The sequence below is a fragment of the Dipodomys spectabilis genome, unplaced genomic scaffold, assembly GCF_019054845.1.
Source record: "Dipodomys spectabilis isolate Male_0828 unplaced genomic scaffold, ASM1905484v1 ptg000365l, whole genome shotgun sequence".
In the NCBI taxonomy this organism is placed as follows: domain Eukaryota; kingdom Metazoa; phylum Chordata; class Mammalia; order Rodentia; family Heteromyidae; genus Dipodomys; species Dipodomys spectabilis.
In genome coordinates, this window is record NW_024871042.1 from 5,177,893 (window position 1) to 5,190,108 (window position 12,216).

Below are 12,216 nucleotides of genomic sequence, written 5' to 3' on the forward strand. Positions count from 1 at the left end.
CAGTAAATGCTTGTAGCAAATAAGCCTGAAGTTTGCTTTGCCATGAACCGGAATTATTTTTCCAAAAGACTTCTTCATCTCAGCATGAAGCCACAGAGTGATCCCTCTCCTCCCTCACCCCCATGTGGCTGGGCCTGGGGAATTGGCCACTTAATGGCATGTTGTAAAAGGCAGGGAGAGATCTAAACTCCTTTCCAGGGGGACCTGGAAGGAGCCATTCCTCCTTAAGTCTTGACCCTTGGAGTTCAGACACTGTGTTAGCAAAATTAGGTGACCTGAGCTCCACACAGAACTGAGTTCCTCCCTGCCCTAGAATTCCTACCAGGATAACTGACCACACCCACTCTCTGCCCTTACTTACCTGCAGGCAGAGTACTTTACCCACTAGCCCTAGAACAACTTCCTGGATAGGGGCAGATGCCAAATTGCTCCCTCTCCCAGGGGAGATATGGCCCCTCTAGTAAACCTTATAATAATCTTTCTCCTGTGCCAGCCTGTCTCCCCATGGTCCCCTAGAATGGCTGTGATGGACACTAACAGGTGCTATTTGTAGGAAGGAAAGATGGCTACAGATCTGAGGGGGAAGGGGTGTATGCTCACCTGAAAAGTCTCACTGTGTGACAATGTAGGTGTCCCCAGGAACTACCAACCCTAGGACAAAGATTTAGGTGAGGAGATTAGTGGGTAGGGACAAGAAACTCAAGTATGAAAATAGAAACGATGGGCTGGGAGGCATCCCTCAGCGGGTGTATTAGCAGGTCTGTTACCACTATGGCAACTGGAGCTGACTCAGATTCCAGTAGTGTGTGGCCCCTGTCTGAGAAGGACCCCATCAGAAGGAACAGAGACATTCTTACCTGATCATGACTATCGTTAGCACCTGGAATCAATTGATGGATGCATTTGCAATTTTAGGCAAGAGCTCTCAGACACAGGAGTAGGTGCAGGAAGTTGGGAGGCAGCTGTCACCACCTAAATAGTGACATCTGGGGCTGGAGGATATGAGTGGTTCAGTGGTTTGCATGTGTCCCCTAACAGTTTAATCCCCCAAATCCTATTCTAATTGTATTTAGAAGTGGAGCTTTGGGAGGTGATCAGAATTAGATGAGGTAGGGCCCTGAGATGGCACTAGTGGCTTTATAAGAAGAGAGGCGTAAACTGGCCTACTTGCTCTGTCTCTCCATGAGATGCCCTCACCACGTCATGAAGCAGCACAAGGCCCGAACCACATGCCAAGCAGATGCTGGCACCATGATTCTGGGCTTCCTGGCCTCCAGAAATGAGGGCCAAAGTAAACTTCCATTATATAAATTACCTGGTCTCAAGCTATTTTGTTATAACCACAGAAAGTAGACTAAACATGTTCCACCATGGCTTCTGTGGGTCTCACAAATTCATTCAGGACTGTGACCAAAATGACAGGCAGGAAAAGCCCAGATGTGACTTCTGAGAGCAGGTATAGGTATAGAGGAAGATCCAGGCTCCCTCACCCCCACCCTGTCAGGGGCCCCTCAGGATGCTATAAAGTGTCTATAATTTAGAGTTAAAGCAGACTTGACCTTTCTCCAGCCTTATAGCTTGACTAAAAGTATCTTAGCTTAACTTGCCTCATCTTCAAAGGGAGAGAACAAAACTAACACATTACCCATGCAGTGGCACGGACACTCTGTATGGCTAAGAGAGCCCTGGGAAAGGAGGGGAGTGAGGGGTGTTTACTGTCATTCATTTACTTCTTTTCGATGCACTTGTTCACTTTCTCATCTCTGTTAATCTCAGGGAAAGAGATTCCTATACAGTGATACCATCTAATGTAAAGCCAAGCTCAGTAACACCCAGTCGGAAACTAGACCCAAACAAGTGTTCACACTATCCAAACCAGAAAGTGCTGAGCAACATGCACCATGTGTTTCAAATTATCAATAAATGAGCAAAAATCCAAGGGCTTATTTTTTTTTCCAAAAGAGTTCTTGGATTGGGTGGAGCTGACCTCAAACCATAAAGAGATCTTAAAAGTATGAGGAAAAATCGGAATCCTTTAGGCAGAGGTATTAGATCCCCAAACACAATGGAGTTTGGGGGTAGCTGTTCTGTGAGCAGCAGGAATTTGTGAAATTCGGTGTGAATGCAGTGCGTATGCATGCATGCATGCATGGTGGGGTGCATTCCTTTTAATGCTGGAAGCAGCCAGCCCTGTTTCCTCCAGCTGCCAAGAGGATTTGGAAAGTGAAAAGGCATATTTCTTTTTTTTCTTCCCTTCACAGTATCTCCTTTACTTAATTTTTAATTGTATTTTTATTATCTTTAAGTCAGCATACAAAGGGGTTACCATGAGACGCATACTTGTGAAGGCAAGAAATGAAAACAACTTTAGATGTCAGATGGGACTGTCTGAGATGTGCCTCACTTGTTCCCAGATCAGCCTTGCCATGAAATTTTTCTCTATTTGCTCTTGCTCTGCCTGGCATCTGTGGAGCAGGGGGCAAGAGAGAGATTTAGCTCAACACTATGCAGACTTGGAATTCAAAGGCTCTTTTCCAAGGTAATCCAAAAGTGAGAATGGTCTGGTGCTATTTTGTCTGGTTTGTAGGCTCCAAAAAACTAGTGTTGCTGCCTTGAAGGACAGTTACTATGTGTTTGTTGAGGTAGTAGTTAAATGCATTTGTCAAAACCATTAAAAACTAAGTGCCAGTGGCTTGTGCCTGTAATCCTAGCTACTCAGGGAGTTGAGATCTGATGATCCAGGCTAGAAACCAGCCCAAGCAGGAAAGTCTATGAGACTCTTATTTCCAATTAACCACCAAGAAGCCAGAAATGGAGGTGTGACTCAAGTGGTAGAGTGCCAATCTGTAGTGCTAGATCCTGAGTTAAAGGCCCAGTACTGACCACCACCCCAGCCCATCCAAAAAAATCCAAGAGTAAATACACTTGAGATCTATGTTTTATTGTACTCAAGTTAAACATCAGCTTTTTTAAAAGTCTCTCTCACAGACACACAAAAATTTTATATATATATAGTTATATAATATATATTATATTATATATGATATATTATATTATTTAATATATAATATAATATATTCTATATTATATTATATATTCTATATTATATTATATATAATATATAAAATATATATTATATATTATAATATAATTATATATTATATAATACATATTATATATATTATATACACTATATATTATACATAATATATTATATATATTATATAATATATAATACATATTATATATTATATATATAAGAGAGAGAGAAAAGGAGCCAGGCAAGCCAGGCAAACATGGCTACACCTGAAATTCTAGCTACTCAAAAGGCTGAGACCTAGAAGATCCATCATAGTTCTAGGCTAGCCCAGTCCCTTCCCCCTCCAAAAAAAATCTCTAAGATAAACAGGGATAGGGGATTGGGGAGAAGCAAGGCTGGAGAAATGGCTTAGAGCATTAGCCTGGCCAGTAAAGTCCTGAGTACAAAAGAGAGAGAGAGGGAGGGAGGGAGGGAGAGAGAGAGAGAGAGAGAGAGGGAGGGAGGGAAGAAGGAAGAAAGGAAGGAAGGAAGAGAAGGGAAGGGAAGGGAGGGAGGGAGGAAGGGAGAAGAAAAGGAAAAGAAAAAGAGGGGGAAGGGGACTAGGACTGTTGAGTGCTTGCCTAACATGTGCAAGGCCCTGGGTTCATTCCCTAATAAAAGAAAAGAAAAAACTAATGTAAAAGAGTACTGGTAATGTTGGTACACCTATAATTACAGTTACTTGGGAGGTGTGGAGATTGTAAGGATTGAGTTCGAGGCCAACCCCAGGAAAAATGTTAGCAAGATCCATCTTAACTAACAAGCTAGGCATGGTAGCATACATCTGTGCTCCCAGCTACACGGAGTTGGTTCAAAGCCCAAAAACTCAACACGCTATCTAAATAATAAACTAAAATATTTTTTTAAAAAGAGAGGAGGGAGACTATGGATGGGGCTTGAAGGGCAGAGTCCTCCCTCGGAGGTACAAGGGCAAGCATTATAAGTGGTGAGCTTATAAGAAAAGAAACCAAGAGTGCCAGGGAAGTGAACCCAGGCAGTTCGCCCACAGGTGGGGAACGATGGTCCACACTCACTGAGAATGCATTACATAAGAGCTTTCATGTGGATTAATTCTGTTCATTCTCAGAGATCTCTACCATGTAGGATTGTCTTAGCCACATTTTACATTTTCCATAAATGAGGTTTAAGGAACTTAAATGATTTCTCCATGATGGTTCAGCAAGTGAATGCCAAATCAGGTATGGCAAAACTGGGGAGGTTGAATCTGAAATCTGTGCCCTTAACCAGGATCAGCAGACTATTTCTATAAAAGGCCAGAGAACAAGCATTTCAAGCTTTGTGCGTCAGTCTCTGTCAATACTACTTAGCTATATTATAGAGTGAAAAGAGCAAAAGCTGGGTACTGCTGGCTCATGCCTGTAATCCTAACTACTCAGGAGGCTGAGATCTGAGGATCATGGTTCAAAGCCAGCCCCAGCAGGAAAGTCTGTGAGACTCTTATCTCCAGTTAACCACCAGAAAACTGAAAGTGACACTGTGGCTCAAAGTGGTAGAGTGCTAGCCTTGATCAAAAAGAAGCTCAGGGACAGCACCCAGGCCTTGAGTTCAAGCCCCATGGAATGGCAGGGGCAGGGGCGAGGGAGGAGAGATAGGGAGGAGGAAGAAGAAGAGCAATGGATACTTAAATGAATGAGCTGAATTTACAAAACAAAAAAGCAAAGGGCCAAATTTGGTCCAAGCATTATAGTCCATTGACGCTTGTCTCAAACTACTACCCATAGTCTGAAGTGGAGAAGCCTGAGTCAGACTAAAAGCACCTGAGAGAACCTAATTCCTGACTTCCACATTTATATGGAAAGATAGCACAAGGCATCCAGAATAAGTACAGGCTGTTAGAACTCCGATCGATAATGAAAAAAATGTAAAAATATTCCCCAGGCTACCCAGAGAAGACAGCAGAGAAAAAGTGTGCGAAAGTGAAAAACATTCAAAACCCCCACAAAAGATCCACTTGTCTTTCATCTTTGAAGCCAGATTTAGAATTTCATCATCACAGTTCTTTGAATCACTTTATGTGACTGTAAGAAGAGTAAAGCTTAAAAGCTTTGATTTAACATGATTTATTTTGAAAGTGATTAGCCAGACAGAATTTTCCTGTTTGGATCTTTTTTCTTTTTCTGTTTCTTTCTTTTTTCTTTTTCTTTCTTTTTTTTGAAGGTCATGGTGCTTGAACTCAGGGTCTGGGCACTGTCCATGAGCTATTTTGCTCAAGGCTATCACTTTGAACCATAGCACTACTTCCAGTTTTCTGGTGGTTCATTGGTGATAAGAGTCTCATGAACTTTCCTGCCTGGGCTGTCTTTGAACCATGATTGTCAGATCTCAGCCTCCTGAGTAGCTAGGATTACAGGCATGAGTCACCAGTGCCCAGCTAGGATCTTTATTCTTACTGACCTTTGGTTTCTTAAGGGTAAGAAATCATTTGCCTCGATTCTTGTTGCTGATGAGGTTTCAGATTCTAGAGCTCAGAGCCTAAGCAGGGCTTCGAAGAAGATCCAAGTGGTACTGAAAATTGAGAGCTCAAAGGATTTGAAAGTTCATTCACAGTTTCTGCCCACCCAAGGAATGGGCAAGTGAGGACAGGTCAGGCAGTTCTTCCCACTGCTTAAGGACCACCATGATGCTCTGGGAACCCACCCCGTCTCCAATACTAGCCAGGTATAAGTATATTGTAGGATCAGTGTCAATAGTGTATTTGAAAGAGAGAAATACTGTTGTGGTTGCTATGTAGCCCAAGCCAGCCTCAAACTCATGATCTTCCTCTCCTGGCCTCAAGTGCTAAGATTATAGGCCTATATCACCATGATAGTCAGGAGAAAGAATCTGAGGAAATGTGTTGTTGAATACCAGCTGATTTTAAAAGGAGGGGAATCTAGCCTCAGCCAGGTTAGGAGTCTACAAAAAAATCAAGCTACCATGGAAAGAGATGTATGGTTCAAGTGGATCAGCCAAGGGAGAGTGCAAGTTCAAAACCCAATACCAACCCTAAAAGAAGTTAAGCTACCAGTCAAACTAGACAGGGCCGTTCCTCCACTTGACCACACTGAATTAACAAGATCAACCCATTGCTTGTGTGTCCTGGAGCTGTGCCTTGGTTCCTTCTTTATTTTTAGGAAATCATTTGATGGTTGGGAACTGGGCTCTGCTCTGATTCTGCAGGTGATAGATTCTGAGATTTTGAGTTTCTGGAGAGAATCCAGCTCACTCCTTCTGCGACAGAACACTGCTGGATGTGAGATGTCTGGTGCTTCAAGTCCTCACAGAAAGGGTTGGCTGTTTAGGACATCCAGTAAAAAAACAAACCCAATACACCCATCTGTGGAGATACAGCCATGCTCCCATGCCCCACAACGGGCAAAATGAGGGCAAGCTGTGCCTTGAACCTTGTCAGACAGAGTAGACAAGTCAGCTTTGTCCTTCTTAGACACGAACATGGGGGGCGGGAGGGCAGAGATCTCCTTCACTTCAGGAATCCATGTACATTGTTGGGGGGAAACGGGGAGAATGGCAAACCTCAAACCTGAACCCACATGAGAATTCCAAGAAAAATAATAATAATAATGAAGTTCTATACCTAGAACCCTTGGAAAAGGAGAAAAGTGAGTACATTTTGTGCTTCCTCTAAATCCATGGTTCTAAAATTTGCTGAGCATCAGAACTGCCCCGAGGCTGCTACCCACCCACAGGCCTCAGCTGACTCAGCTGGTCTGTGTGGATCTAAGGTCATGTATATCTAAGAAGTTCCCAAGGAGCACTGCTGCTGCATTCATTCTGGCTCCACCCCTTTGGGAACGGCTACTCTCTGGAATCCCTTCTGTGTCAGCCCTGTCTCAGGATTTCAGTCACAGGCAGAAATAGTATCCAAGTCAGCCCCTTGATCCCCTACCTGCTCTGCCCAATATTGTAGCCACTAATCATATGTGGCTCTTTAAACACACATTTAAATTATTCAGAGATAAGCAAAGATTAGACATTGAGGTCCTTTGCTCAGCAGCCCACCTAAGTACTGTATTTGAAGGCAAAGATAGAATACATTTTATCACTGCAGAAAGATCTTCTGGGCAACACTGTTCTATAAGAAATCTGAAAATTGTGGCCAGGTGCATGGCTCAGGTGATAAGCACCTGCCTAGCCAGTTTGAGGCCTTGCGCTCAAAGCCCAAGACTACAAAAAATAATAATAGAACAGAAAAATAAATAAAACTCTAAAAATCATCTCTCTCCTCAAAGTTTTCCATTAACCTCATTGCATTACTGTGACACACCAAATTCCCCAAATTCTTTTACTAATATCAGAAATGGCATTGTAACTCATCCCTCTTCTGTAGTAACTCACTAGCCCACCTCACCTACCTTTTCCCATCAATTTATGGAAATACACATTTTTATGCAAAATGAAAAATGTATTTGTATCTTCCCATCACCTGTCTAGTAAAACTCACCCCAAAACTAATAAGGGTCTGAGAAAACTCATGATCTCTGGATCAAGTTGACAGAGCTGATGGATCTCTGGATCAGGTTGACAGAGTTTTATGGTCAGCAAGAATCCTGCAGTGCATGCTAAAAATCTGAGTGGCATTGAGTGGGTCCATCGGAGGCAACTCTGTGGAAGGTAAGGACAGACTTGAACCAAGAGTGGACAAGGACCAGCTCAGAATCCTAGGAAAGCACGAGTCCCAAGTACAGGACACAGCTGTCAAAACTGGCATCTGCTTTTCCATTCTAGAGGAGACAGTTGGAACCACTGCTACAGTGAGCTAAACAGATCAGTCTAACTCTGGTTAATCCCTCTTTACAGATTCGGCTGAACAGCAGGGGTCTGATCTACTCTGTGGGTTTACTCCTGGCCTCTGTCTTTGTCACGGTAAGTTGGCAGCTTTCTTTCCAAATTCGCATGTCCAAATGAGCTTGACCTCCTGGTAAATGGGGAAAATAGACATGTAGATGTCATATCTCCTAGCTAGCTGCTGCCCACTGCATTTTCCCTGCCTTGCTCCCTTTCTGAAAGGAGCCAGCCCTGCTCTCCAAAGCCTCCAAAACCTTGAATAAGCCTAAAATGTGTATTGAAGACAAAGAAGAGGGCCAAGGTTCTGGCTCAGAGGTAGAGTACTTGACTAGCAGGCGTGAAACCCTGGATTCAATTGTTAAAAAGAAAAAAAAAGAACTTCTCACTTTTTATGCAAGCTAGCCATTGTAAGGTAGATTCCAATGAACTGATTCTCCCAGGTTACAAAACATTTTCCTCAATCCGTGGATGTGACCAATATGCGGCGATGAAGAATATATGTTGTACCATTCCAGTCACTGCTGGGGCCAGTGCATCCATTCATATAATTTAATATTCTCTGCCTTACCTGCATGTTTGGTGGAAACAAATTCATCTGTTGGTGTAAGTGTGCAATTGAATGTAGGCTGTCATTTTTTTTTTTTGGGGGGGGGGTCCAGTCGTGAGGCCTGAACTCTGGGCCTGGGCGCTGACCCTCAGCTCTGCAGCTCAAGGTTAGCGCTCTACTGCTTGAGCCACAGCGCCACTTCTGGCTTTTTCTGTTTATATGGTGCTGAGGAATGGAACCCAGGGCCTCATGCATGCAAGGCAAGCACTCTACCACTGAGCCACCTTCCCAGCCCTGTCATTTTTTTCACCTGCATGTGTCGAGAAGTGGAAAATCAGAAGGGCAGACAGAAAGCAAGAAAAATAATTTTGGATGTCAGAGAGCAGCGGTCAGAAGATACTTGAGACTCCACCCTGAGTGTTTTTAGGGAAGAGAAGCAGACCATGGTTTAGAAGCAGCCAAGGGGGCAAGGACAGTTTCTTCACCTGCAGGTCTATTGCTGGGAAGAAGTTCACGCATAATAGAGGAACCATTAGGCCAGGACTCCACCTGAGAGCAATACCTCTGAGTCCTCCTGGAAGAGTCAGACCCTGTTCTGGCAGATTCAGGAGGCCTAGAAACCATGCTGAACCAGTACAAAGAGAGCTATAGGGTTGGAGTTCACTTTGGTGGTCTTGTCATTTTTGTTTAAAATACTTTGCCACCACCTGCATGTTCTGGCTTCCTCTCCTTTTGATGTTCCTACCTTTCTCCAAGCCCTAGGGCTTGAACTCAAGGCCTGGGCACTGGCCCTTAGCACTTTTCACTCGGGGCTGACACTCTACCACTTGAGCCACTTCTACGCTTTGGGCTTTTACTGGTTAATTTGGAGATAAGAGTTTCACATGCTTTTTTTTTTTTATCCAGGCTGGCCTTGAACTATAATCTTGAGATCTCAGCCTCCTGAGTAGCTAGAATTACAGGACTGAGCCACTGACAGCCAGCTGAGATATAGGTTTCACAGGCTGAGAGACAGCACTGTGCCCCTTCCCGAAGTCACTCCTCCTGGTGGCCTCTGACCTATTCTGTATGTTGCAGGTGTTTGGCGTTCACCTGAACAAATGGCAACTAGATAAGAAGCTGGGGTGTGGGTGTCTCTTCCTGTACGGCGTGTTCCTGTGCTTCTCCATCATGACGGAGTTCAATGTGTTCACCTTTGTGAACTTGCCCATGTGTGGAGACCACTGATCCTCCCGGCCGTCTACAGAGGCCCAGGTCCTTCTTTTCTGTGCAATACGAGACCCGGCCGCACCCCGAGTCACATGGGCCCCCAGGGCTGCGGCATCCGTCTCTCCCGTGCTGTCCACAGGCCTCCACTCATATCCTGGTGGCCCAGGCTCTCCCTGTCACCTCCCTCACGCCCCATCTCCTTGGTCCTACCTCCTGCCCGGCCCCTATCACCTGCCCACCTGCCCTTCCTTGCCTGGTCCTTGTGAAGACATCCAGCATCCACGTGAATTTTCAAGCTCCACTTTGGAACAGTGACTGAGATTTTAGAACAAAACTGGCTGCTAACTGGCCCAAGCCAGGCACAATTTACTACAATTCCCTCCTCCTTTTTTAAGTTATTTGATGGAAGACTACCCTAATTTATGACCCCGAGACTGCTGAAGAAAGAGAGGAGAGGGTCCATGGATGGTGCAGTATTTAGGACTGTTTTGTTTGGAGGTGATTCCTAGCTTACTGGGTTTAGAGGGTTGTTTTATTTGGGGGGGGGGTCCCCCTTTTGTTACTTTCCTTCCAGAGATCGAGGACTTCCCTTGTGTCTTCTTTCACTGGGCTCTGGCTTAGTTGGTGATCTGCAGGTTATACTGCGAAGCTCCTGGTGGGGAACTCCAGGTGTATTGGAGAATGCATGGATTTCGCACTTACTTCACTGGGCAAGGCCACTAGAAACAAATGCATGACATTCCCCCCCCCCAAGGGTACCTCCACCTCACCAATGTCCTGCGGACATTACCTGGGTGGGGCAAGGGAGACACAAGGTGTTGGAAGAAGAAAACCCACTTCCCACACGTTCACTTTGAGCATCTCTTCCTCACTAGGTTCTTTCTAGTTTTTCAAGCAATAGCTCTAGCCTGCCAGAGGCCTCTTGACACAGAGGCCCTGGCTAACTGTCCATCTGCGAGGTGCCAGGCAGCCAATGACAGAAGCCTCCCCCCCTCCAGCCTGTGAGTCTTTGAGATATGCTCTTGTTGCTTGGCATGCGGGGTGACAGGGAGTGATGTAGAGGCCACTACTAACTTCCGGGGAGGAGTTATAGACACTGGTTTCTTGGAAAATGGAGAGAAGCGCATTTTGCACACAGATGTCGTCAATTAAGTCCCAATTTGTCACTTGGTATTGAGTACACTGGACCCTGACGGCTGGCTCTCGGGCAAGCAACCATCCTTCCTCGTCGGATGCTACCACCAACTGGCCCGGCTCCACCCCTCTCCTCCCAGAGGGATGGCCAGAGAAGGAGAAAGCAGAAAATGAACACCTTGGAAACCATAGAATGTGTTAATAACCACAGACTTGCTCAAGGGCATAAGTTATTGTGAATGTTCTGCCAATCACTGCTCAGCAGCCCTGCTAGATTTTGTATGATGCTGAATTATTATGCAGATTAATTCCACCGAGTTGAGACCTACCCATGCTTGTTACACTTGTATTTATTGAAACTGTGGATTCTTGCCCGCCCGTGCTGTCCCTCCCTCGTATTTCCTTTAAGCACTGATCACTTATCATTCATTTGGTATGGTTTTTTCCAGTCCCTTGTACACATTCTGGTATGAATTGTAAAAAAAATAATAATAACAATAACCTGCTACAAATTGGTCGAATGTTTCTGTCTAGAGTGCAAACCAAGGGCAGTATTAGCCCAGGGCACACCTGGCCAACCTAAGACCAGGAGAGGAAATCACCAATTTGGGCTCTCAGAGCTAAGACACACATTGATTCTGTTGCACATTTTGCACTGGGTTATGGCGATTGTTTTCTTGGATGGATAATGTAAAATAAACTTCTCTGTTCTGTATCCTTCCTTGGACAGCGCGTCTTATTTTCTCTCATGGAATGTTTTGTTTCACAGCCAGGAGAATGCACAGAATGGAGAATGATTGCAGTCACTGTCTTGGCCAGTTATTTACATTTCTGCTCTTTCTGGATTGACTCGCCTAAAAAAGCTGGTGTATGTATGCGTGTGTCTTTATACACACATACATAACATATGTATGCAGATACACGTGTATATACATACATTCCAAAAGATCATATATAACAGATACATATATATGATCATATATACATATATGTGTATCTATGTACATATGTGTGTATATGTGTGTATATATGTCTGGCACATTGCAAAAAGCAAATGACAAGTTGTATGCTCACTCTTGGACCTCTAGTCCTATTCACAGAACTGTAGAACCCCAACTGTCATAGTATATACATGGCATTATATTGGAAATCCTTTCTTTCAGGTAAACCTGAGGGGAAGAATATCAGTCTTGATGTTGACCTTCAGCAGTATTCAAGTTTGCCATCCTGATTTTAATGTTTTCAATCATGAAAATTAGGCGCTCCCCTCATAAATGATTCCATAAAAGAAACAGTTGCACAGAGTTGTGATAAGCCAGGTTCTGATCCTATGAGACCCTCAAAAAATGATTACCTAGATCTAAAATTACTTCACCTGATTTGTAACACAACTAATCTACAGGAATTAGAAGACAGATAGCTACTAATTCACAAAACCAAC

At 44.2% G+C, this 12,216-nt stretch overlaps 1 protein-coding gene across 1 annotated transcript in view; it reads left to right on the forward strand.

Moving 5' to 3' along the window:
* The window catches only part of Slc24a3 (solute carrier family 24 member 3), a 469,379-nt gene extending 457,884 nt beyond the window's left edge, over positions 1 to 11,495 (forward strand). Inside the window, exons 16-17 of the mRNA XM_042666545.1 lie at positions 7,898 to 7,963; positions 9,510 to 11,495. Coding sequence (XP_042522479.1) covers positions 7,898 to 7,963; positions 9,510 to 9,659 — 216 coding nt within the window. The 3' untranslated portion in view covers positions 9,660 to 11,495. The remainder of the gene's footprint in view (positions 1 to 7,897; positions 7,964 to 9,509) is intronic.
* The last annotated feature ends 721 nt before the right edge of the window (positions 11,496 to 12,216 follow it).